At 34.5% G+C, this 27,033-nt stretch overlaps 1 protein-coding gene across 3 annotated transcripts in view; it reads left to right on the plus strand.

The window, feature by feature from the left end:
• CTNNA2 (catenin alpha 2) overlaps window positions 1–27,033 on the plus strand; it is a 1,130,561-nt gene that overhangs the window by 1,084,462 nt on the left and 19,066 nt on the right. For 2 of the 3 annotated variants that reach the window (XM_053588740.1, XM_053588739.1), the window contains exons 16-17: window positions 6,111–6,216; window positions 9,711–9,845. In XM_053588740.1, the coding sequence (XP_053444715.1) occupies window positions 6,111–6,216; window positions 9,711–9,845 (241 nt within the window). Of the gene's footprint in view, window positions 1–6,110; window positions 6,217–9,710; window positions 9,846–20,222; window positions 20,367–27,033 lie in introns of all 3 variants that reach the window. The other variant, XM_053588738.1, reaches the window with a different exon arrangement.

A 27,033-nucleotide genomic window follows, 5' to 3' on the forward strand; every position in this document is an offset into this window, starting at 1 on the left:
GCAAATAGATACAGTTTTACTTTTTCCTTTCAAGTGTGAATCACTTTTATTTCTTTTTCTCCCCTAATCACTCTAGCTAGGACTTCTAGTACTTCTATCAATGGAAACAGCAAGACTGGGCCTCTTTGTCTTGGTCCTGATCTTAGAGGAAAACCTTTATCTTTCACCACTAAATATGATGTTTGCTACATGTTTTAAAATTCTTATGAAATAAAACTGGAAATTGACAGTTCTTTTAAACTAAAAATTGATTCATCATAGAACCCCGTAATTTTGCTCTTAAACATTTATCCAGAGGAGTAAAAATTTATATTCATCAAAAAAACCTATATATGAATATTTATAGTAGATTTATATCTAAATAGCCTAAAACTGTAAACTATCCAAATGTATGATCCCATTTAGATAGAATTCTTGGAATTCTATAGGAAAGGGGAACTATAGGAAAACTATAGGAAAGGGGAAACTATAGGAAACTATAGGAAAGGGGAACTACAGGAAAACTATAGGAAAGGGGAAAAGATTAATGATAGTAAAGTATTAAGGGTGGGGTGGCTGTTGTAAAGTATATAGGAGAAACTTGTGGTGATAGGATAGTTCTGTGTTTCCATGTGGTAGTCATAACATGAGGCTATAAATGTGATAACACTGCATAACACTTAACACAAGTGAATGAACTGGTGAAATTTGAACAATCTCCATGGATTTTACCAATATTAATGTCCTGGTTTCTCTCTTGTAATATAGTTCTATAAGATGTTATTGTTAGAGGAGGCTGGCTGAAGGGTGAATAGGATATTCCTATAATTTATTTACAACTTCCTGATAATCTATAATATTTCAAAATTGAAAGATAAAAATGGAATAAAAAGATAAAATTAAGCTCAGCTCTTCAGTCATACTAGTCACATTTTTAAGTATTTGACAGTTGCATGTGGCTAGTGACCACATATTAGATAGCACGAATTGTAGAACTTGCCCATCATTACAAAAATTTTGCCGGACAGCATTCCTGTGGGCACTCTGATGGATGAAGGAACTTTAGAATTCACCTCCAACCTATAGAATAACATTGAAAGAAAATGGTACCAAGGCTACATAAGCCAAGTCCAGGGTCTTTTCTTTTAAAGATACTGATTCTTATCCCACAGTTATTCTCCAACTGCAGTAAGAGCTATCACGCAGCCTGGCACGTAATCAAAAGGAAGTGAGTTACTTTGATCCCCACTCTCAGAAATAGTACAACTGTCCTTTCTATTTCCTTTCTCTTGTTCATGATATGAGGAAAGTGGGTCAAGTTACTGATTCTGTACTTATTTAAGGAAATCTGGGCCTTGAAACTTTCTTACAAGGGTGCTATATCATATTCAGAACCATATATGAAATATTCAGGATTGTCCCGATGATTCAAAGGATTTTCTTAGTTCATTTTCATGAGGTAATGGGGTGTACATGGTTTTAGCCACATGTTAATGCTTCAAATTTTTTGTGAATATTTAGACCATTCTATGTGGCAGTTGAAAATTTTTCTTATATTTTTTCTGGGTTTACTTTTTTTTTAAAATAGTAATTTACTTCTGCAGAGTTTAAAAGTAGGAGGGAGTTAAAACTGTTACTGAGGAAATTGAGAAAAAGATAAATATTTCAACATGTTATCCAGGGACAGTTGGTTTCTGGTGTGGAAAAATAAAGTAAGAGTGTGAGTCTTTTCTTCCTTATATAAAATACATAAATTGCATGTGCACTTAAAATATAAAGAAACTTTAAAATTTTAGAGTAAAATGGGAATATATTTTGAATGACTTTGTGGTAAGAGCTGCTTAAAACACATGTGAAAAGCATAAACTTAATAGACATGATTTAACCATAATAAAATTTAAACTATCATATTTAAAAAACTATAATAAAAACAAACAGGCCAAGACGAGAAGTAATTTACAACATAAATAAGAAAAATATCAGGATCCACAATATCTGAAGAACTTAGATAAGCAACTTAGGGAAAAAGTCAATAGAAAAATGTGCAAAATACTTCAATAGATAACACAGAGCAAATGATGTATACATTACCAGTAATGATGAAAAGAGACTCAGTCTGTGATCACAGAAGTGAAAATTAATATTGATATCAAAATGACAAAAGTTCATATTAACATTTAAAATACTTTACAGAAAAATATATAAAAACAAATATACAATTTTAATTATTATAAAATCTGCAACCATCACCCAGCTTAAGATGCCTTTATATACCCCTTCTAGGTCACAGTACCCTTCCTCTCAACTAGGTGTAACTACTGCTTTGAATTTTTGCAGGGACATCCTGATTGTCTAGGGGGAAAAAAGACTGGATTTTGTAGCATTGGCTGATTTCCACAGAGTAAATAGTTCATTGTTGCAGGTTTTAAGCTACTGACGTGTCAACTGACTCTCATCATATTCCTGAAAATTTAACAATCAGCTCTTGTATATATCAGCCTAATCCAGCACTGAAGTTTTTTTAAGTGAATAAGTTTCTTTAAGTTTTTTCACTACTTTTTTTAAAAGAATAGTTTACTACCTAAGTCAGCATCTTTAAATAGTTTTGTCTGACTTGCTTCTGCCAATATCAATATTATGTTGCCTGATGAGATTCTTCTTGATTTTTTTCTTTCATTCTTAAATTCCAGAAGAATTTAAATAGTGCTAGATTTATCTTTTCTTTAAACTTTGTTAATTCCCATAGAAAACTACCTCAATTTACTATCTTTTCTTAATGGGTTCTCTCTGACAGCTTTATATCTTCTGGGGAAATCAGACTATTGAGGTTTTTCCAAATCTTCTTTCTGGTCAGGTTTGGTAAATTGTATTTTCGTACAAAGTTATTTTGATCCACATTTTCAAATTTATTTACATATATTTGAGGGCAGTAGCTCTCTATTTTTTTTATTATTAAGTCACAACTGTGTACATTAATGCGATCATGGGGCACCATACACTGGTTTTATAGACCATTTGACACATTTTCATCACACTGGTTAACATAGCCTTGCTGGCATTTTCTTAGTTATTGTGTTAAGACATTTACATTCTACATTTACTAAGTTTCACATGTACCCTTGTAAGATGCACTGCAAATGTAATCCCACCAATCAACCTCCCTCCCCCTCCTCTCCCTCCCCTTCTTTTCCCCCCTCCTTCCCCTCCCTTCCCCCCTCCTTCCCCTCCCTTTCCCCCTTCCCCCTATTCTTAGGTTATAACTGGGTTATAGCTTTCATGTATCATAACAAAGATATTTGTACCGGAATGTTTATTGCAGCCCTATTCATAATTGCTAAGTCATGGAAAAAGCCCAAGTGCCCATCAATCCAAGAATGGATTAATAAATTGTGGTATATGTACACCATGGAGTATTATGCAGCCTTGAGGAAAGGTAAAGAGGAGACTTTACCTCTTTCATGTTCACTTTTACTTCCAGAATTTAAGAATGAAAGAAAAAAATCAAAAAGAATCCCATCAGGCAGGAGCTGGAACATATTCTTCTTAGTAAAATATCTCAAGAACGGAAGAAAAATTATCCAATGTACTCAGCCCTACTATGAAACTAATTTATAGCTTTCACATGAAAGCTTTATATATTCTGTTTTCTAAGGTTATTACACTCTTTTTTCACCTTTGGATATATTTTCTCCTGTTTTTTCTTGGTAGCAATTCTAAATGTATTTTCCACATCAGTTTTGCCTTCTTTTTGGTTTGGAGCCATTTTAGTATTTATTTATTATTTCCAGGGTTTTATGTTTTCTGACTCATTGATCTCTTCTCATAGTTTTATTAGTTTTTTTCCTACTTCTCTCTAAATTCTTGAGGCAGATTCTTAATCAGTATTTTTGGGTTTTTTTTGCATATTATGTAGTTAAGGCTATTTGTTTTTCTCTAAGCATATTACTCAAGCTGTTCTCCCTAAGAATGAAGCATATTTAGGAAAATGAGTATTAAATCATGACTTAGGACCCATAGGTTTTGGTCATGTTTCTCATTCTGGGTGACAGTATCACTTAAGCATCTCCCTTATTCTTCCATCTTGGTTTTCAATTTCCCCAACTAGAAAATGAGGAAATATTTGCATCCCAATTTTGTGAAATACAACTTCACATCTAGCTACCAACTCCAAGAATTTGAATTGGGCATATGGTGTGCACTCTTAATAGTCTTAAGCTATTTTTTCCATAACAATATACTAACGAGTCTAAGAATGTTACTCCCATTGCAGTCAGAAAGGCACATTTCACTTCATAGTTTGGCTATAGGTAAGAACTTGAACCCCAACCAAATTCAGGGTCTATGTAGACACAATTTATTAACTGAGCACATTTTGTCAGAATCAATCAGCTGTTGAAAATTACTGTGAAAGGTTCATGAAAAAGTATTTTCTGAAATCCTTTGAAACTCATGAAATAAACATGGATGATCATTAGCAATGAAAAATTAGGAAGAGTGTAGCTCTTAATGAACAGGTTAAGATGAAGTTTCAACACATTGTGTCAGAATAAAACTATAAGGTGTGGAAGTTACAGAGAAATAATAACATTATTAAACATTGACAGATCTATAAAGAAGCTTTCCTTAAAAACAAAACAAACAAAAAACAACAAAAAGAAAACATTCACATAGAGATAATTAAAAAAACAAAAAACCTGTAAGGTAATGCCAGATTGTCTCTGATCAAAATCTTTAACTCCTCTGTTTACATAAAATTAACATGTAAAATTATTGCTATTTTAAACTCCAAATAGCAACTGAAATTTAATGTGCTTTGTGGAAGAGTTAATGTCATGACAGCAAAATGAAATAACTTAAGTTTTGAGTCTCCTGTGTATATATTTAAACATTAACGTGGATGATATATTTTACTTTTAGCTACTAATATAAAAAAAGCTAGGAAGGAAATTAAGAAAGAAACAGAACAAAATGCTTTTCATTTACATTTATTTACCTGAAGACATTTTAGATTTTCCATTTTATAAAATGGTATTATATAACTATGGTGATTATTGCCTGTTCTGTAAAACTCCTCTACGTGGTCTAAACAAATGCCTTCTGAGGAGCTTTTCCTCTGCATCTCACACATTTCTAACTATAGGAATGTAATAGTATAGCCTTAAAAAAGCATTGATTTTAAGATGCATATAAGGAGACCAGGATAACTAACAATGCTAAAAAGTAGGGATAAATATTTTCTTTGCTATCCTCCCAAGAAAAAGGAAATAAAAGTTATATTACAGCTGTATTTTATTTGAAGATTATGCACCATAATTTTCATTTCCTTTATAATATTTTGAAAACATACAATATTAAGCGGTTCACCTAATTGCAAACCTTATGTGAAAATATTGGGCTTGTTGTTTAGAAGCATAAAGACATTTACTGTCACGTGGGGTTTTGTGCGTTCTTCCATGAATGAGTACAGGAAGCATACAAGCTAAAAAAGTTCTGAAACTTCTAAATTCTAGACAAACAGTTCCAGTTATATTCCCTTAAGAGAGAATTTCTTCTCAAAGTGCCATATGGGGACCTAAAAATTAAATAATACAAATATTCTAGACATGGTATGAAAGGCAATGCATGTCAGTTAATTTTGGCTAGACTCCACTTAAAATTTAGAATGTTTCACTTATGACCTATATATCATTAGATAATTGATAATTTTTGGCCTATTCTATTCCTTTCTAACATTAGAATGATGATATCTACTTACTATTATCGTCTCAAAGACCAAATGAGGTAGTATGTCTAATAGCACTCAATACATGTAAGCATTTATAAAATTAATTTCCCTTCCTCTTGTGGTGACCAACTTTTGTAATCAACCACTATTTTAAAAATGGAAATTAATGAAAAGGATAAAATCATGAGCAAGCACATCCAAATATGGAAAAATATTCCCTAAAGTGAATGGAAGCAAAGTGGGCTATTAACATAGAAATTGGAGTCAAGCAAGAAAACTTTCCAAATTCCAACATGGCCAACACCAGATCAAATACAAAACCAGACTCCTGGACAAAGCGGGTGTCTGGTTTGTGTGTTTCCTATCATTCAGTGGATTTCTAAAGATGTTGTATATATCGTTTCAGAGGCAAAGGCCCATTGAAAAATACATCTGATGTCATTAACGCTGCCAAGAAAATTGCTGAAGCAGGTTCTCGAATGGACAAATTAGCCCGAGCTGTGGCTGATCAGGTAACATAAGAGGAAGAGTGGGCACGAGCTGGGTGGAATTGTTAATTAGCACTTGGGATCTGTAATGAGTTTTATGCACCCTATAAAATGCCTCTGGAAAATGGATTGTGGAGAATCACTAATATTGTACAAATTGGCCTTTGATTTTGCTGAGACAGAGCTAATGGCAAAGGTAGATTCAGCTCAGGAGATGACCAAAATTCTTAGAGAAATAAGAGCACTTACTTCTTAAAAGGTATTAGCCCCCACAAAGCTATGGATCACCCCAGCCATCGCCATTCAGACTATCAATTATACTGCCTAATGGGAGAAAAGAAAGCATACTTTTTTTTATTGTTGGGCTCTTACCCTGTTTCCCCGAAAATAAGACAGTGTCTTATTTTAAGGTGTGCTCCCAAAGATGCGCTAGGTCTTATTTTCATCGGACGTCTTAGCTTTCCTGTAAGTAGGTCTTATTTTTGGAGGATGTCTTATTTTCGGGAAAACAGGGTAGTTTAAAAATCATCTTTTCTGAGAGCCCTCTCTAAAGCCTGTTTCTGTTTACTCCTTGGTGCTTGCCATATTTTAAAAAACATTTTTTATTTGTTGTTTTACTTTTGCTCCCACCCCATCCCCAATGCTCTGGGAAATGTTAGATTTCATATTTTGTTAACTGACAGAATGAGTTAATAAAGGCAGAAAAAGAGCAATGTGCCCCAGTGGGCAGGGAACTGGATTAGCAGAGTTTTGGGGGAGAGGGTGAGGGATCAAATTGGATCATCTATGTAAGAAGCAGGGGGAAGGATTCAACCAGTACTAGACCACGGACCGAGAGTAGGGAGTCGGAACACATGGAAATGGAATGGCGGAGACGGAGGTTCGGGAAATTTCAGAGAACATCATGCTTTTAATTTTAAATGTGGTAGTAAGAAAGTAGAACTTTACGTCTTACTGTTTAATATGGATCCCACTCTAATGATGCTTTTTAGAATTCCTAAAAATTTATGCTCTAACATAAATGAGGTTAATCCACATGATCAGGAATCTTCAGATTTCAACTTTAATTTTTCCGAGTCTCCAAGGCATCAGAAGGAAATGAAATTCTTGAACCTATCCCTTGTGTGTTTAAGACCCAAGTAGGATACACATAAAAAAGTTCTCAACATCACCCTGAATGTTTGATTTCCACATTTTTTTATTTTATTGGCTTTAATTGGAACTTTAATATCTTGTTCTGAGTTTCTTATTGCACTCTTTCTTTGTAAGAGTACTTTAGGTAATAGACTTTTCCAAAAAACTGATGAATATCCCTTTATGGAATATAACTTAAGATACAAAGAAAATTTGTGTAATAAAAATATTAGATATACTATTATATCTATGGAAACACTGTTATAAACATGAGAGTGCTTTATAGACTACAATACAATTATGTTCTCTGGAGATACTGAAAGAGACAAGCTTGCTTCCTCCTCTGCTGTTGGCCTTACCTCCTCTGTTTTTGATCCTTTGTTTCTTTATAAACTCCCCTCCGATTTAGGGTTGCTCCTCTAAATGCTTGTTACCTTCAACAACCCAGGTTCTATTTGTCAATATGTTTTGGCTTCTTAGGTTCAATAGTTTTGGTTATGATTCTTATTTTTGATTTTACATTTTAGGGCCTTTATTTCTAACAATTATGACCGTGAAGCATGACCCCAAACAGTTTTGATGTGTGAAACATACAAATACACCCAAATCCTAGGATTTGAGATTAAGTAACAGTGTGTTTAAACACTGTTCAGTGCCATGAACAAATGAAGTTTAAACCTAACCTTTGTTGTATTTTTACTGTCATTTTCCATAAAATAACTTGGCAATTTTTGCTACTGTTTTCTCTGGAATAGGATATTTCTTTATCTAATGCAGCACTATTTCCATAGTATAGGAGTGATTATTATTATTTCTTTTTCTCCATCGTGCATTTTTATGTGTCTTTTAACTACTTCAGTTTAAGTAATAGAATGCACATTACAAAGAAGTGGATTGGTTACATTTATTTTGCCTGAAAATATTTTTATGAGGATTAGAGATATGCATGCAATATAAACTTTTTACGGACTGTTGCATTTTTAATTACTGTTCCATTGAGATAGAACTCTCACTTTAATTTGCTGCAAGGTATTTGTATGGAAAGCCTTGTCAGCCCTCTGGGGAGATATCATTTTAAAGTTAATTCCTTTCACTATATTGGTCCCTGGGGTAAGATAAATATTACAGTATTAAGTACTTGTGGAAAGCTAAAAACAGTCGCTGTGGAATTCTTTCTTGATAAGTGTAGTTAGTGGGGAAAAAATATAACAATGGTAAAGCGTTATGTATTAAAAAATTCCCCTTTATTGTTTGTTCAATAAATGGTTATGTAAAACCACTGGCTTCATAGTCTTGATAAAAGAAATTTCCTTTGTTGAGCTTGAAGGAAACTTAGCTCAGAGTCTTTCTTCCATTCTTTGATGCTAAATAACATACTTCAGTTTAAACTGTAGGGACCCATATCTTATACTAGTCCAACAAAGATCTGGGTTTTATTTGTCCTTTACAAGTGCCAAATTGAGCCAGAACAATTAAATGTCCTGGAAACAGCTCAAGCTGAACCTTTGATAGCAATAGAAGTACACAGGTATTGCAATTAGTGCATAGTCATGGGCATTGAAGCCCCAGAGATGTTTTAGGGAGTCACATAAATGTCTATGGAAGTATTTAGCTAAACTCTGTGGTACTTAAGAGATATCTAGCCCCTTCAATCACAATAAGAATTCAAACTTCTTAGCCAGATTTGACTCTGCTTCATTGATCAAAGGGCTCTGTTGTTACTCTTATGAATTTATTTCAACTGGTTTCAAATTCATTCTATAAAATCAATTTTTTATAGTGATCATAAACCATTTTAGAGTATCTCACTTAAAAGAAGTTTATTATATTGCTACAATTTTGATTAATATGAAAATCAAAGTATGAGAGACTCTCTTTAGTGAATGATGCTTTTCTTAAAAATAAACAAGGAATTCAAGGAAATGTATTCTTTTTCCTAAATTAATTGGATTGGAACTCTCACCTATGCTATGAAAAAGAGTTTGTCACACAGAGTTATTTCCAGCCTCCTTTGTTTTGTTCTTTGCATTAGAATAACTTACATGTAGTAAAATTTGAAGAAAACTAGGAAGAAAATTGTGAAATATTTAGTTTTCTTTAGAGTTTAGAAGACAACTGGTAAAAATATAAACATGTACAGAAGTCCCAGTGAGACTTTCTGAAAGATCTCCAGTATTCTCTTCATAAAATTTTATCCATACTAGAGCTAACTCTTCCAAACTATTGGCTCTGGCCTTTCTAAAATGCTCCATGAAGAAGTTATATTAAATGAGTGTAATTAAGCCATGTGACACTGAAACCTTTTCTTCCCACAACTTTTATATAGCAAGTGTTAGGAAGTGTTAGTACTTACTAATTGAGATTGTTCTTTTAATGTTTTACAGTGTCCTGATTCAGCATGTAAGCAGGATTTATTAGCCTACCTTCAGCGAATTGCCTTGTATTGCCATCAGCTTAACATCTGCAGCAAGGTGAAGGCAGAAGTACAGAATCTGGGAGGAGAGCTCATTGTGTCAGGGGTAAGCTGGGACTTGGGCTTCACCATGTAAAATACCCACTGTCGTACTTCCAAGGCAAGCGTTCTTGGCAACAGTACTGCTAAAAACACCAAACTACAGTGATTCATAGGGAGGTTTTTTTTTTTTTTTTTTTTTAAATAAATGTTATCACCATTATTCCAGACCTTAGAATAGCTCACAAAGAGCAATTTGATTTTCCAATTACCCTGTGTTTATACTGGCCTTGTAAAATCTCCATTCTTCACAAGAAAACTAATTTCATAGTCTGGAAACTCATTGCCAAGCTGTGACTATTATAATTATCTGGGGCTTTTGTATATTTACTCATTGTGAGTCTACTTCCCTTTGTTAGTCCTAGTAATTTTCATTCTCTGTTCAGGAGCCAACATCTCTATGTGTGGATGTGTTCACATGTTAGAGATGATGAAAACAGTAGAAATATATTCATCAGGTTCCAATGCATACTAGGTTATCAGTAACCCTTGAAGCTAGATGTTTGAATTTAATACAGGTTGACGTGCTGTTGCCAGAAACTAACATAGTTGTCAAACACTAACAATGATATATTCTTTGCTTGAACACTCAGTGTTTCTTTTCTCATGAAAATATAATTATCTAGTTCATTTTCATCAAATGCATAGAAATACATTCAATGATTGTTTAGAAGAATCATAATTTCTTGGCAAGATTTCCAAATATGTGTTGAGGTTCTTCACCTTGGCTGCTTCTCCTCCCTCAGCCCCTTTCTCTCAACACTGGGTGCCATTTGTTGTAAATTATTTGCAAGTTCAGAAGTGTGGTTCTGCCACCTTAGTTCTTTTCCCAGTCAGCCATGATGCTGCCACTTTAAGTATAGAATTACCAGGCATATAATATTTCCAATGTAGTGAATGCCTTGTGAAAATCAGACTGGTTATGCAGCATAATTCTTCCTGGAGCTATTTTTGGAAATTTAGACAGTTTGATTATTTGGTAAAAATATGTGGAAAAGTCATGTTTTAGCTTTTATATTGATTGACTTGCAGAACACGTAGCTGGGAAAAGAGCTGGTTTGGCTTGCATGGAGACACCATCTGGAGAACCTGTTCCATGCAGTCCCACCTAGAGCCCAATAAATTGGCTATTTTGTGCCTCTTTCCAAAGCACAGTCACTTCTTTGCATTCCCAAAATGATCCTGCTTCAACATTCTTCAGCAACCAAGAGCAATCTGTCTTGCAGTGTGTCCTTTCTGCCAAGCCGGTAATTACCAAGATTCTCTCGCCAAGAAGTGATCAAATCATTGCATTTCCCTCGCTTCCTTTCTTATCTTCAGCCTTGATGGTATAGTTTTTCATACCACTCAGCTTTCATGTCCATCTGTATATAGCCCCTGTGACACTAAGTGCTTTTTGTTCGGCTTGCCTTGTGTGCTTTCGTTTGTTACTTTCTAAATCTTATTATTTACATGGATGCGCAAAGCATCTTTGTGGCTCTTAGACTCCACAACCTCATCTGGGAGGTTTTTCCTGGCAGAGCCATTCTCCATCATCTTCTCGGTACCCATCGCTCATCACTGCCTCCAGAGCTTCATCCTCATTGTCTTTTCCTCATTTAGATGTAGTCCGAACCATCACTGGCTTTTATCACTTGCACTGTTGGCTTTTGCAGAGGTGTTTGAGATTGGGAACACCATCAAGAAGCCTACTTCCTTCTTTGAGTCTTATTGGCAAAGTTCCCAAATCCTTGCATGGGAGAAGGCTTCTTTTAGAGGAATGATGTACAACGTTATAATAATTCTGAGGCAAATGCATTATAGAAGTTTGCTATCCATTGCTCAGTCATGGGCCTGCTCTTGGCTTTCTCATGATTTTTTCCAAGCTTGATTGCTGTTTGGTGCATTACCTACACCTGTATCTGCTGTCTTTGCCACTTCTGCCTCCATCTTACTCTTCATCATCCTTCACTGATGGCTAATGGAGAAAAAAAAAGGGATATGCTTACTGTGCAAAATAGCCACAAATGATTGTCTTCCAAGTTCTAAAAAAGTCAAGATTGTGAGACCCCATACACAAAAACTTTCAATGATTTTGCCAAGAAAGTTGCATCCATTTATTTTGTTGATCGGCATGACCAAGTTGTTGTCATTTTCAGGAGAAGCCATTGTAGTTTAAAAGTGTGATCAGAAAAGCAATACTTGAATCTTCTTCCTTTTGCACCTGTGTGTTTATATACATGGGATTCAAAACTCTGGCTTCTCTGAAATATATGAAAGCCCCTAGGAAAGTTATATTTATTAGAAATCAAAGTGTCCTCCAAAACAGAAGATGTGGACAGATTATTTCCCTTTTGCCTAGAAAAATGATTTTTATTTCAAAACCAGAGAGCCGTACTTTTTAAGTCTTTTGCTGGCATGATGACTTTATGTTAAACAAAATGCACAATTATGTACCATGTCAGCCTGTTTATGTTTTATGTGATTCTATGTGTATGAACTGAAAAAGGCCTCTTGTATCGGCTTGAGAGGTGGGGAAGGGAAAACTCGACACGTTAAGCAAAGTGGGTTCAAGAGCTCTCCATGACTCATGATGGGGAACTAGAGAAATACAGCAGTCCAAGATATGAATCAGTGTTTGCTCTTTCTCACAACCACTGTCTAAGAAGCACTGTAGTTTTCTGACTGAGTAATCCATTTGGTTAAGTCATTGGCTTAAATGTCTCTCAACAGCCTGAAGGGAGCATTCTCACTACATCTTAGAGTAGAAGATGCCTTTGTGAGTCAACTCAGTTCAATCTGGCTACTAGGGGAGTAATGGGAAAGAAAAAAGAATTAAGTAATGGGATGATAGAAATGTTAAACTGAAAATAAAGGAAACTGAGTTTCAGAAGATTAAACAGCCAGTTAATCTGTAAGCTGCCTTTGTTTGCTTAGTTAATATTATCTAAAATCTTAGGCTAGTTCATATGCTTTTTGAGAAAAGGAATGTTGAAGGAAGAAAAGAAAAAGAAAGGGAGGGTAGAAGAAAAGGAATGAAGGAAGATGAGGAAGTTAACTATAGCATATCATAGATGAGTTTAGTGCAGGTAATGCTCATTCAATGTGATAGGCTTATGAGAGAAAAGCTGAGCCCAGTTATTTCTCTTAAAGCATATAAATACTACTTTGAATACAAATAAGTTCCAATGCTGTCATATGGAAATGATATGTATATTTAATTACTATGGTTTTGACTAATTTTTATTCACTAGGTTTCAAAGGATTTAATGGACACTTTTAAAGTTAAAATGGAGACGTACACATGGATCTGGAAAAATAATTATTTCATGAACTTCGATATTTTTAGCTACCCAAAGATTTGTACTTTGTGTATTATTCTGCACAGTATTAGAAACACTAATATAGGATTTTATAATTATGCATACTTAACAGCCAGCATTCTCATAAAACTGATAACATCCATCAAAAATTTTATTCAAATGAGTTGTACCTGACACTGGGCATATAATCAAAGATGCACATATACACAACACATACTTGATTTGACATTTGTTCTCTTACCCTCTCAATAAGAAATAGTCAAAAATCAAAGTGAATAAATAACTCTGCACTATCTGATCCAATATTATTTAGAAAAAGAAAATGTAGGGATGTGGGGGCTATATATGGTTTGTTGAGATGAGAGTTATATTTTATTGGAACAGTTCTATGTTCCTTTTATTAACAAAAGTCTTCCAGTACTTTACAACAGGATAAAACGATCATTGAAACAGCATTGTATCTAATTGTGCAATCCTGTATATTAAAAACCCTTTTAGGTTTTGTTTTGTTTTTTGGTTTTTTAGATCTTCTGATTCTGTCTAGAGTCAATTTTTCATTATCTACACTGATCAAAGTGTAACAGTAATAGAAAAAAAACTAAATTGCTAGCTATTTCAGTTTAGTTTTGGAATGCACTGCTGTGCTTCATTCAAATTAAATTGTTTGTGTTCAAGGAATTCACAACAGTTGAAAACAATTTTATCCAAACCTTCTAGGCTTAAAAAGACTTTCCTTAATTTAGGAAAAGTTGGAGTGTCAAGATATGGATGTAGTAAGATAAAACAAACATCAGATAAGATCAATGTGGATGTTGGGATAGCGGAGATACTTTATGATTATCAGAAAATTAAAATGGGCATTTGTCATTTATATTATAGAACGGTAGTAGTTCTTTTCACATCCTTTGCTAGTAAGATGACTGGTTGCACAATTCAATCTTCCCCCCAAAAGCCTACATCAGTACTATACATTATGATAGTAAAACTGTAACAACATAAATTCAGATTCCTGAGTTAAGGTTTCCTTAGTTACATTTTATATCAGTATAAATGGTCATTGATTTTTGCAAAACCCAAATTATACAAACTCTCAGTGGAAAATAACCCTTAAATGGTTTTATCAGTGAAAATTCTTTCTTCTGGGGATATAAAAATGAGATTTAACCAATTCAAGACTTTTATTTTTAGAAGAAATAGAAAATTAATAGAAATTTTGATAGGACAAATATAAATCTTCCTGGGTGCCAGCCTTTTTAGGATGCTTCATGTCTGTTATACCATGCCCCTGCTGTTCCTGAATTCAAACAGTCCTATCAAAGGAGAACTGTATACTGCTCCACCCTAAGAGGCAGCCCTTCAGTTATATACTCTACAATGGTGCAGGGGTCCTCAAACTACTGCCCGCGGGCCACATGAAGCAGTGTGATTGTATTTGTTCCCGTTTTGTTTTTTTACTTCAAAATAAGATATGTGGAGTATGCATAGGAATTTGTTCATAGTTTGTTTTTTTTTTTTTTTAAACTATAGTTCATCCTCCAGCGGTCTGAGGGACAGTGAACTGGCCCCCTGTTTAAAAAGTTTGAGGACCTCTGGTAGAGTACTGTAGAATATAAGTGACCTGCAACAGTGACCTTGTACTTGCCAATGTAATCAGCTTTGTCCATTGAAAAATAATCATTTATTCACTGAGGGAATGAAACCATTTTGTTATCTTACAAATTGTATTGCATTGCATTGTAATGAATTGTTTATGCATGGGGAAAAAAAAACAAAACCCTGTTTCAATGCACTCATTTTAAAATAAGAAAAGAGACTGTTGAGACCAAACATGGATGTGAATGAAGCAAATAATCTTTTTTTTTTTTTTAACCTAAATTATAGACATGAACTGATCTAACCTTGATCTACTCAGTGGATGGACTTGATTGCATCATCTAAACCTGTGGGCCAAAAAATTATTTCTATTTTAGTGTGAAGGTGTTGCTGCTTATAAAAGTAGAAGCATTAGCCAAGTGGCTTTAAAAAGATTGTGACTTCCCCAGAGATGTCAAGGCCATTATACTTGTCATTTAGTCAGTGAACTTTCCTTCCTTCAGGTCTTAGAAGTTTTTCAAGTTTTGACAACCTCCAATTAAAAGGAGGAAAGCAAAAAAAATGACACCTTAGTCTCTTTATCTATTAATGTCTTAGATTTCAGTTAATATTCTGAGAATTATTTGGCAAGCAATTAATAGTACTACTTTGTGAAAACTTGGATATTGGACACATGGGGTGTATCTGGGAAAAGGGAGCTAATGGCACATAACGGCTGAGTTGGCTTTTTGTATCCATGGTTCTACGTGCACGAATTCAACTAAATTTGGATTGAAAATATTTGGAGAAAGAAACAACCAAAATAACAATATGACAATAAAAATACAAATAATGCATAATATGTGTAACTACTGATTAGCATTTATATTCTAATAGGTGTCACGTGCATAAAGTAATTTGGAGATGATTTAAAGCATACCAGAGGAAGGGTGTAGGTTATATGCAAATACTAGGTTATTTTATGTAAGGGACCTGAGCATCCAAAGATTTGGGTGTCTGCTGGGATCCTAAAACAAAACTGCAGATACCAAGAGATGATCATATCTTAGGATATCTGTGAAACCTAGGCATACTTATTTTCAAGTACTGTTTTATCAAGTTCTCCCTTAAGACATATCCTAATTTTGAGTATTTGTTCATCTGTGATAATCATCTTATTTCATCCTAAGATGTTCTTTATTTTAAATAATGTTTTAATTGTTGCTTAGAGAAGTGTCTTAGAAGTTATCCCTCCCCAATTTTAAACCAGTTCTGGATCTGGAGAGTAAACCTAGATATATCTATTCCCTTAAATTGAGCCAAACAATTATGGAAAGCCAAAGTGTTGAGTGAATGTCTTTATTTAGAAACAATAGCTATAAATTCAGCTCCTATAAAGACTTGGATTTGTTAACTCTTGTCACAGAATAGATTATTTAGAAATGTTTATTTGAATCTATTGTGAATTTTTTCTTGTGTCTACTTGGACTTTACCCTAGAATTTTTCGAGTGAAAGTTGCTGAAGAAAAATGTTAAAATGTGAACAAGTTGATATATAAATAAGTAGCAATAAGAGGGTAGGTATTAAAATCATACATTAAAGATTATCTGGGGATTTTGGATTTTTCATACCTTCCCATTGTCTTAGATGATTAAAATAGACTCCCATAGCAAAACTGGGACATGATTTCTAAATTTAGTACTGAATTTGATAACATGTTGACAATATTTTACTAAAAATTGTGTTTTCACAAATTGTTCCTAATTTCTAGTTACTAACAATCAGGACTTCAAAGAGTTGATTTAATTTTTGTTCACAAAAGAATGTTTTCTTTATTCATGAAATTAAACTTTTTTTTTTGTACCCCTGCTATGTAAAAGGCACAGTGATAAATGTCAATTGAGTTGGGGAATTTAAAGTCTCTATCTCTAATATCAAATAATTTGTATGAAAAGGATAATTTTTTTCTGTCCATTGTGTTTTTATTAAACTGCATAGTCCATGTTTCTTTTTTTCCATTTAGTTTCTCAGCTTATTGAAATGTTCCAGGTTCTTAGTTAAAGTGGTATCAGTCGATGGCTATGTCTGTGTATTCCTTGTTTTTTTGGTTTACTACATTCGAGAAATTAAGAGTGTTTAACTTACTGTCATCTACATTCTGTCTCTACAGATTATTTTGTCAAGTGCTTTCTCTAGTCTAATTTAAATCATTTATAAAATATGGCCTAGATCGCAGTCCTTAGAAGCGAAATATGTACTATATTATGGCCCATGTATCTTACAAATGAGAAAGGTTTCTGCATAGTCAGTGCGAAGTTTTCTTAATCCAGATTTCTTTTATTGTTTCAGAACACATTGCCTTACTTGATCTTGACTATTCATTTTCCTTCTGGGCAATAAATATATTCTAAATACTTCATCATAATTCTATTTTCTTGAAGGCAAGTACTCTTTAGACTTTTAATCTTTTCTATCATCATCAATTCTGTGTCTTATAACTTTTTTCTGAATACCTTCATCTGGGAAGATGCCTTATTGATGATGAAGTGGACTGAAACTCTGGCTAGATGTTCTGCAAATCAGTACAACCTACATCTTGACCCCTTTCATCCGTTTCCTTTGGTAAATCTGTTTTGCCATTGAGAAATATTCTGGGAAGGTTATAATTGACATCGTCTTCTAAAAACAATATTCTCTTTTCAGTCTACATTTCTGTGTGAGACACCACCTTAAAACAGAATCAAAGCATAATCTCTTTATCTAGGAACTCCCAATTCAAATCCAATGTTATCAAAATTTACAGGGACCCCTCTTCAATAATAACCTTTTGGTCAAGTTGCAAGACAATTGCATGATCATGTCTTTCATGATGTATTACTTTATAAATCCATCTGCAGATTTAGTTTTTTTGGAATGTATACTGTTCCATCTGACTTTTCATCCTTTGTACTAAGAAGTTAAATTATATTTTGCCTTAAACAAAAATAAAAATCAGCCCTACATCTCTCTGGATAGGTCAGAATAAAATTATAACTATTAATATCATAATTGAGTCTCCTGACTATTGAAATCTTGTAAACATTTCGTATCTTGTCTTGAGCTATTCATCCATTTATGCAGTATTATGGGAAGTATTTGGCAAACCATAGATGGAGAAGGACTTAGTTTTTGTGAATAATATCAAGAGGCTAGAGCCTAGGAACAGTTAGAAATTATCTGGTCCTGCCATTGCATCCTTTATCAAAGAAAGATTTTTTTGTTTTAATTAATACCACAACTAAAGGTATCATCACAATCAGTCATACTAAATTCACCTACAAGATCAGCACAGTTCACCACTTGCATCCTTTTGATGCAGCCTAGTTTTGCATTGGGTTCCTGAAATCATGCTTCATTTCCAAAGAGACAATGATTAATAAGAAATGTCAACAGATTATAATCTAAGTTCAGTCTATTCTGTTTCAATATTTAATAAGTGTTTAACTCAATTTTTATTCCAATATGAATGTTGGGATAAGTGAAATTTCTTGGCTGGGTACTGAAAATCCTAAGGTGTTTATTGGAAGAATGGATAATGGCATCATTAATTTTTAACTTTCTAATGAGAGGTAAAATGACCCAAATAAGTTTCTAATAATTATTATTTTTAAAACTGAGAAATAGTAAATGAGTAACATATTTCCTATGATATGAAAAGTAGGAGATGCCAAATTTATAAAACTGAATGAAATTTTTATAAATTATAAAAATCAAGGATAAGCCAACTAGTCAATGATACGAATGTGAAAATTGAGTAAAAATAAAACTTTATAGGGTCATTCATAGCAAAATTTTATACAACAAAAGCCTAAATTTCAATTTAGATGGAAACAGAATCAATAACACATCAAGAAAAAATATACGTAGAGAACCACTGCTTCCTGTAACAAGTAGAGAAAAAATCATGTAGAAAAATAATCCATCTTTCTTTTTATATGCCAAATGATATTTTTTCTTTTCCATTGTCTTCAGTTCTTTAAAGGCATTCTTCAAATGTCTTTAGCATTTATTTTGAAGTGAAAACTGGAAGTGATGTTGCCAAATTCATAATCATTTTAAACTTAGTAGCTTCTGTTTCGGAATGCTCCAAATTTGCCAATTTTGCTTAATTTTAAATTATGATTATTATAATTATGAATTTAGCAAGCTAAGAATGACAGGTTTAGAAATGGAATTATATTGGCTTAAACTTTTGTTTAAAGCCCCAAATTAAGGATTTTTTTTTTCTCTGAATATAGAAATAGGCTTGGGGTTTCAACCCATTTATGGTGCCATGAATTGTAAGATACTATTTTGAATTGTTAGTTTTACTAAAATATTTTATATAGAAAGAGATCATTTGACTTTTCATATATTCAAGTAGGCAAATACAAATCTGGCTTTTACATGCATAGTTTTGGGACCTGCCTGCTCTTTAATATCACCTATTTCTTTTGCTTTGGCATAATACTCAATAACTTCGAGTATTGTATATTTTTAGATTTTTAACACCTTATTACATTATACATTATCTCATTTCGTTGTCTGGTTTTACATAAGAATTATACACTGAACAAAGCAATAGCTGCAGGAGAATTGCATGAGACTAAAACATTTGGTCATGTTCTCACTAGTTCATATAAACTTGACCTCTAAGAGTGACAGTGAAGGGGATCGTATGATTATAGAAATTATGCCATTTGATTTTTTATAGTTTTGAAGATGAACTTTAAATGTTCAATTTAGGTATATATTTGGTATGCACAGAAAAACTTAGTCAAGATTGTTAATAATTTTATTGAAGGATTTTACAAAATGATCCTAAAGGTAGAAATAGGCATTGGTTATTGGCTTATCTTTTATTTATACCTCTCACATAATCCACCCTTTGGTGTAAAAAGGAAGAATAAAAAGAATTGCAGTTGTAGCAACAATGGCTGCATTAGTCCTCCAGTAATCACAATGAAAAAGGTAAGTATCACTTCAGTACAGTGTCATGTTGTGGCTGGATGTGCAGTGGTCCAGGGCTTGATGAAGGTCACATAGCAGGGCGATGGAACTTCCAGGAAAGGCATCTGGGATCCCCACATACTGTTCCAGGCTTTAAGAGCTACAGCCCTTGCTTTCTTTCTTGGTGATCTTCAATGCTTTAAATAGGGGATTCATCCCCTTTGAACCGCACTACAGTGGTCCTTCCACAATGCCTGACAAGGCAGGGTGCTTCTTCATCCTTCTCCCAGATGGTACCTTTTTATCTGTTCAAGAGCCAATGAGGACGATGAGGAATCCAAATGGCTGGGCTACTTAATGTCAAGAAGGCCCATACATCTCTTTCCACACTGAATTCCTTCGTATACTTCTTTTTCCCAATTATCCATTCCCTCTTCCACCTCCATAATCACCTCCCAAATAGGGTACGTTTTTTTTTTTGTTTTTTTTTTTCTCTTGCTCTCTCTCTCACTCTCTCTTTTCTGTATCTCTCGGAAATCAGACAGGAGTTCAGAGCACTTTCACTACCTTTTATGAGGTAGATTGTGATGTCATAGATGGGGGCAGGGCTAGTCAACTTTCTACCCACCTCCCAACCTGTGCTGAGGGAGCTCCGATCGGGAGTGGAAGCAGTGATTCCTCCATGGTGAGTAATGTCGCTTTCTAATATAATTTCTCTCACTGTAATCGTTAATCCTGAAGGCAGGGTGGGGGTTGGATTCCAGAGAAATGAAGATATGTCCACTTAAGCCCTCTTTACTTACTATTAACCAACTTTGGGCAAAGGGCCTATTTGTTCTTTACATAGGCCAGGAATGCCATAGCACAGATACGCTTTCAGTTGTGATCAAAACTTGAGAAGTAAAAAAATGGGATTTTCAGTCCTTTATTTATCACTTTCTTCCTATTGGGACTGAAAGTTATTGCATGTATGGCATGTATCCATTCTGTTGTCCTTTTGTGAACTTCTCTAAGGAGGGCTAGTCAGGAAGATATATTCTTTCTTTGGAAGATTTCAGGGTCGTGGAAAACAGCTTTATTGGCGTTTGCCCAGAGAATCAATGGGCTCTTCTAAAATAGTGGGGTTTAAATGTAAGGAAACATACATGTGGATTATTGCAGATGGTTTTGGTATAAACAAATTAAAGCTTTCTAATGCACTAATTAAAATGTTCATAAAAAAGTAAGTCACCACTTCTGCAAGTTTAAGAGTGCAGCCAATTCAAGGTATCACGTGGAAATTAGCTACCCTTTTCTGGGTTGCATGTTGTAACATTGATGCTGTTTTCTAGGGTGTCCTGGTACTTAATAGAAACCCACATGAAACAAACAGCTGCACCTTTTCACACCTGTTAATGATTAATTCTTTTACATATGCCTTAGTATTTAGAAAGAAAAGATCAACTGGAGTTAGCATTTTTCTCTACTTCTTTCCTGGTTCTCCCCTGGTTACCTATTAAAACTGTACAGATGTTTTATATAAAAGGCCAAAGGGAGTTTAAGGAGGTGTTAAGACTTTAGCAGTGGTTTTCAACCTGTAGGTCGCGACCCCTTTGGACTGTATTAAAGGTTCACGGCGTTAGGAAGGTTGAGAACCACTGCTTTAGAGGATATGGGGTGGATGTTTTTAAAAGTATTTGACCATGAGAACGTGAGACCCTTTTAACTTTTCACGGAGTGGGATGAAAGCATCCTAATTTGGATCATCAGTATTATACAATATGTAACGAAGGTATCACTCATTATTTCAAAGTATGCATCCTTGGTTAACCAGCCATGGTTATTTGTGTTGGAGAATTGGTGTCAGCTTAAAATAAGTTCTTTCTTTGTCTAGTACACATAAATCCCTGTCCCTTCCCAAAGCACTAGAGCTGATACCACCTTCTTCAGTACGCTGGGGATGAGAAATTTGTTTGGAAGTTATTTTCTTTTTTACGTAAGCTTCCTAATCTAAATAAGTGATTGTATGGTAAAGAGTTCAGGCCCAATAAGAAAAAAATAGGACCATAATTGGCCAATAGGTAGATGAGGGCACCTGTAGCAGACCTCATATTGCAATATGGCAATGATGCTAAAGTCTTTTTATCTTGGATTATCCCTCTTGAGTCTCTGACCTACCTTCCGTTAAAAGTGCTAACCCCTGAGACCCAGGTATAAGCAAATTTTGAGTGCCAGAAAATCTGATGTCTAATCATAGCTCAAGTTTTTAATGTCTTTTATCAACCCCTCATACAGCCACCAGGTAAGAAATGTTCATATGTTCAAACTCTCGGAACACAATCATCTTTAAACTTCGTGAGTGAAGAGCTGGTTGTGTTGTGCGCGTGTGCTAAGCCAGAGAGTCTCATGGAATGCGTTGTGCATGCACTTGTTTATCTTCATGTGCATGTTTCATTTACAGTGGGGGTCAATGTTTTGAAATCCATTTTGTATGTATTAAAACTATAATTTAAAAATACATACATACGTTGTGCTTCAAAGGAGATAGCAAAATTCAGCAGAAGGTTCATTTAATTTGGGGTCTGAACACTAGAATACTAGTCCAAGCTCCGTCACTCACAATTTAGGTAACTCAAAGTAAGTTAGGTAGATCTTTTGTGCCTCAGTTTTCTCATCTGTAAAATGGTAGTAGATAATCCTAAGGTATATATATTCTTATGTATCCCTTTTCTAAAAGTCCATGGTTTTATGATATATTTTTGAAGAAATGGTTTATGGGAAAATGATCAAGTAGTTGCTGAAATATAGTGTTTAATGTTGGACATACAATTATTCAAATTGAGGGTAAAAAGAAAAAGCCCACACTAGGTTTTAAAATATACCCTCTATGTGATGTATTTTTTGATTAATGATATATGTGAAGGAGGCATTATTTTAAATGGACATAATGGGCTAAATCCAAACCACTTAGAAAGTTGTGTATAAATTAACATCTGAAGAGAGGCAGAACCATAATAGTAGTTATGTATTGATCTGGAAGACTGATTAGTTTTTTTAATCCCCTACCTTTATGTTATTTTAATTATTTGGGATTTAAAAAGTGTTTATAAAAGTGTTTATACTTTTAAAAAAAGTATTTTAAAAAGTGTTTATTATTTTGGATAATAAAGGGAGCTGGTCTCCTGGTGGTTCCAACATTAAAAACTACCTCCTCCTATGTAATGTTTTAGAAAATCCCATATGGTTTGGGAAGGGTTGATGAGTAGGGAATTGGTGAGTACAAACTCTGTGCCACGGGGGATGAAGAAGCATAAGGCCTGGCTCCTGAATTTGAGGAGAGAGATGTGCAACCTCTTCCTGCCCAGGGACAACTTAGAAGTGAAGACAGTAAATGCTCACAGAAGCAAGAAATACCCCTGTGGCCTAGGGGGGCTGAATTGCACCGGGAGGCCCTGTGACAAGCCGAGACTTTTAGCTGCCTGTCAATAGAGTGGTTTAGACTTGTGCTGTTTGCACAGGAGGACTGGAAACCGGTCCAGATCTTCTAGACCACAGAATTGCAAACAGAGCAGAAGATATCTTGGTTCAGACACCACATGTATCAAAATCAAGAGTCATTAGAGTTCAGCCTCAGACTTTTTTCCTGAACTGCTTTTCCCTTACTCATATTGCAACATGAGATACACCTGTTTGGAAGAGCTGAGGAGGCTGCAATTGAGTGAGTTGCAGTTATTATGTATTCGGATACCCACAGGGAGTCATTTCCTCAGTTACACAGAAGTCCCCATGATCATTCACAGCCACAACTATAGGAGAAGTATGTAAAGGAAGAGAATGAGGGAAAGAGGAAGAAGACTCTAGCTCTGAGACGTTCTGGTATCCACATGAAAGTGTAAAGGGATTATCGTTTTGGTGCTATTACATGGACAGATTTAGAGATGTCAAATGATGATAAAGATGTCCGTAAACTCATGGGAATCCATGAAACCAGGATTATTTCATGGAGCACATGGAAGTTTCTCTGAGAAAGAATAATGTCAGACTCTCCACCCTTGAATAGCCAGTGCTGATAAGTTTTAAACATTAAGTAAAAGTTTGTATGATTATACAACGCTCTTTCCTTTGTACTCCTGGAAAGAGGTTATTGATTTGGGTGTGATTTACCCACATTAATAAAGAAAAGCACTTACGTTTGAGAGTTTCCCTGTTGCTATAGATTCGGATGATTTGTAGTACGTACTTTGCATCATTTAGAGGGAATTCTTCTTGTAATTCTTACCATCCAAGTTCCTTACCTGTTATTACATTGGCCTTTGTTAAAGACTGGAATTCTACAAAGAAAATGGCTATATTATCTAATGCCTTCCCCAGATTGGAAGGGCTTAAGAGCTTGTTTTAGATCACCCAGTAAAATGTCTTTTAATTTCCAATCGTGACATCAAAATTACCTTCTAGAATTTATGGTATCAGGAAATCACTTCCAAAGACTAAATTTATTTGGGACTGATGAAGTGTTATGATCAAAGGCAGTTTTACAAAGCAAGGAATATTCTCTTAACATTCCTTTATCAGAAAAGAAGTTCAAGTATGAGTTAAATAAAATTTGCTGGAGCAAAACTATAGATCATTAAAGGAAGTTAGAGATACTAGGAGTATGTTTTTCTTGGGAAAACAATTTCAAGATTGGCAACTGTTCCCCTCTCATCCCTTCAAGTATTTCTGGCGGTCATTTTAGAAATAAAAGATCAGTTAGAGCTGTAATTCAACACTTATTGAATATATAATACGGAATGTTTCTTATTCTATGAACTATGGATGCCTACATAGAATTAGCATGGGAAACAGGTATATGAACCAGTAACTATGACAGTTTATAATAATCACTCTAAAAGTATACAATTATATTGACATTTTTGGGTAGAGAAGGGGGGGAATCAGAGAAAGCTTCATAAAATGGTAATGGCTTTTTGAAGCTTCATGGATAATTAAATAAGTGCTTTCCAAGTAGACAGGAAAGAGAGGAATATCCCAGAAAGAGAAACTAAATACCCATAGTTTGAAATATATAGGTATTCCTGGCTGATTTGAGCTGAAAATGTACAGGAGGGGAGGAAGGATGGAGACCAGTAAAAGATGAAGTTAGAGTGGTAGGTTGGGCCTGGATATCAAAGGCATTTTCCTAACCCATGTTGATTTTTTAATTTCAGAGTAATATGAGGGTACAAACAATTAGGTTATGTTATTTGTATCTGTTATGTAAAGCCCAAATTGTCATTGAGCCCTTCACCCGGGGGTAGGCTGTACACCCTTACATTGTGCCCATTAAGTGAGAGTTTATCAATCTCCCTACTCCCCCACCATCCCCTCCACTTAAATTTGTGTTTTTCCCTCCTGTGACCATGTAGTTCTCCATCTACTAGTTTCATATTAGTATTGAGGACATTTTTCATGCTTGCGATGCTTTACTAAGGATTATGTACCCGTATTCTGAAAATGATGGGGATCATCTGCATGCCAAAGTCAGCAAGTGCTGGGGCAGGAGACTATTAAGATGCAGAATCTTGGGCCACATTGTAGAACTTCTGAATCAGAATGGTAAGGAGAGTAGGTTCTTGGAGTCTGCAATTAACTACCCTGCCCCACTCTCCAGCACACACCAGGTGATTCATTTTCACACCTAAAGTTTCAGAATCCCTGCAAGGCAACAAAATTGACTCATTATGTTTCTGTGTTCTTGGATGAAGTTTCAGAATAAAATAATTAAAATATTGTAGTATTAAAAAGATTTGGAGGAAATTGGAGTTAAAGGTAAAATAAAATTCTTGAGAAAATTTCTTTAAATTTTGGTTAAGCATGAGAAAGAACTTTCTAAGAAGGATGGATATTAAAAGTAATCAGTGATGCTGTTGAATCACCTTGATAGTGAGGCATGATATTGTAAACATCCAAGAGACCCATCTTTCAGCTTTTTTGTCATGCTCCAGTGCAAGGAGTGAATGAAGATTCAAACTAAGCTTTCTACATCTTCAAGCTGTGCAAGATAAGAGATAGTGGCAACAGTTCCCAGTTCTGAGCAATATTTGTTTCCAGATAGTATTCTTTGGTAGTGCCATTTGGTTATTTTAATTAAGTGAATGTCATTGAAAAAAAGAATAAAAGGTTAACATTCCCATCATTACATTTTTTGGCATAAACCTCTCATGCCAATGCAGCAGGCTGCCTATATGGTCTGTGCTGAAAAATATTACATAACTATCGATTTGAATCAACAGTCACTTAAAAGTGCTAAATTTCTTCTCTATTTTTTCTTCACGAACAACAGTTGTTCTCCTGCACCTGTCAATTCATATGGAAAGTTAGAGAAGTGATTCAAAGACATAAGAGGGAGACATTAGAAAGGTAGTTTTTATTTTATAAAAACATAGAAATGAGCCCTGGTTAGTTCAGAATAACAAGGATTTAGCCCCCTAATTGCTTTGCATACAGTGCACCAATTCCAGATTACCAGAATCTTACGTATTTTTTTAATTTGAGTATATCTTTGGTTGGAAGCCAAGAAATGATGAAAACCCTATTTCATCTGTTCTGTGAAGTTAATTACAGAATTGTCCTTTAGTGGAGTTGAGGATACTATCTGCCACCTTCTAGAGGCAGTCAACTGGTGGGATGCCATTGTCTGCCATTAATTGAGCAAATTAGTTTGGCATGTTGTTCTAAAGATATATTTTGTTAAATTCTTAGGGATGTTTCTTACCACTGGTGTGTGGCTTTGTTATTGCCCTTCTTATACCAACCAAAGCAAATATAACTTTGTGTGATTCTGAGAAAATGGAACAGGCAAAATTATATACCTCGAGGCCTAGAATTTTACCTAAATAAGTGCCAGGCAAAGAATGGTACACAGCCATGTGGTTTTGATGTTAGAGATCTGAAGAATAATTAGAGAATACCATACTCTTTTAAATAATGTTAAAATTATAAGTAAGCTATTACTATTAAATGTGAATTTGGAAACCAACTCCCTCTGTCATAATCTGGATGGTACTGGGCAACATTCTTAAGGTCCCTGGGTGTTCAATTTTGTTTATAAGTTGTAATAATACCTACCTAAAGGGACAATTACATGTAGTAAATACTAACAGTTATTCTTTTATCAGCTATTCTTTGAAGGCTCCGTATGTGCCAGGCACTGCGCTAAGCATTTTAAATGCACCATGAAATTTATTTTCAAAATTGCTCTGTGGAGGAAACACTCTTATTATCATAAACATTTTAGGAAAAATGAGGTTCAGAGCATTCAAATAACTTCCCGGAGGTCACAAAATCAGTGGTTTATACATGGTAGTGATCTAGGAAGCTTGCTTTGATATTTT

This window comes from Nycticebus coucang, chromosome 4 (genome assembly GCF_027406575.1).
Source record: "Nycticebus coucang isolate mNycCou1 chromosome 4, mNycCou1.pri, whole genome shotgun sequence".
Taxonomy (NCBI): Eukaryota; Metazoa; Chordata; class Mammalia; order Primates; family Lorisidae; genus Nycticebus; species Nycticebus coucang.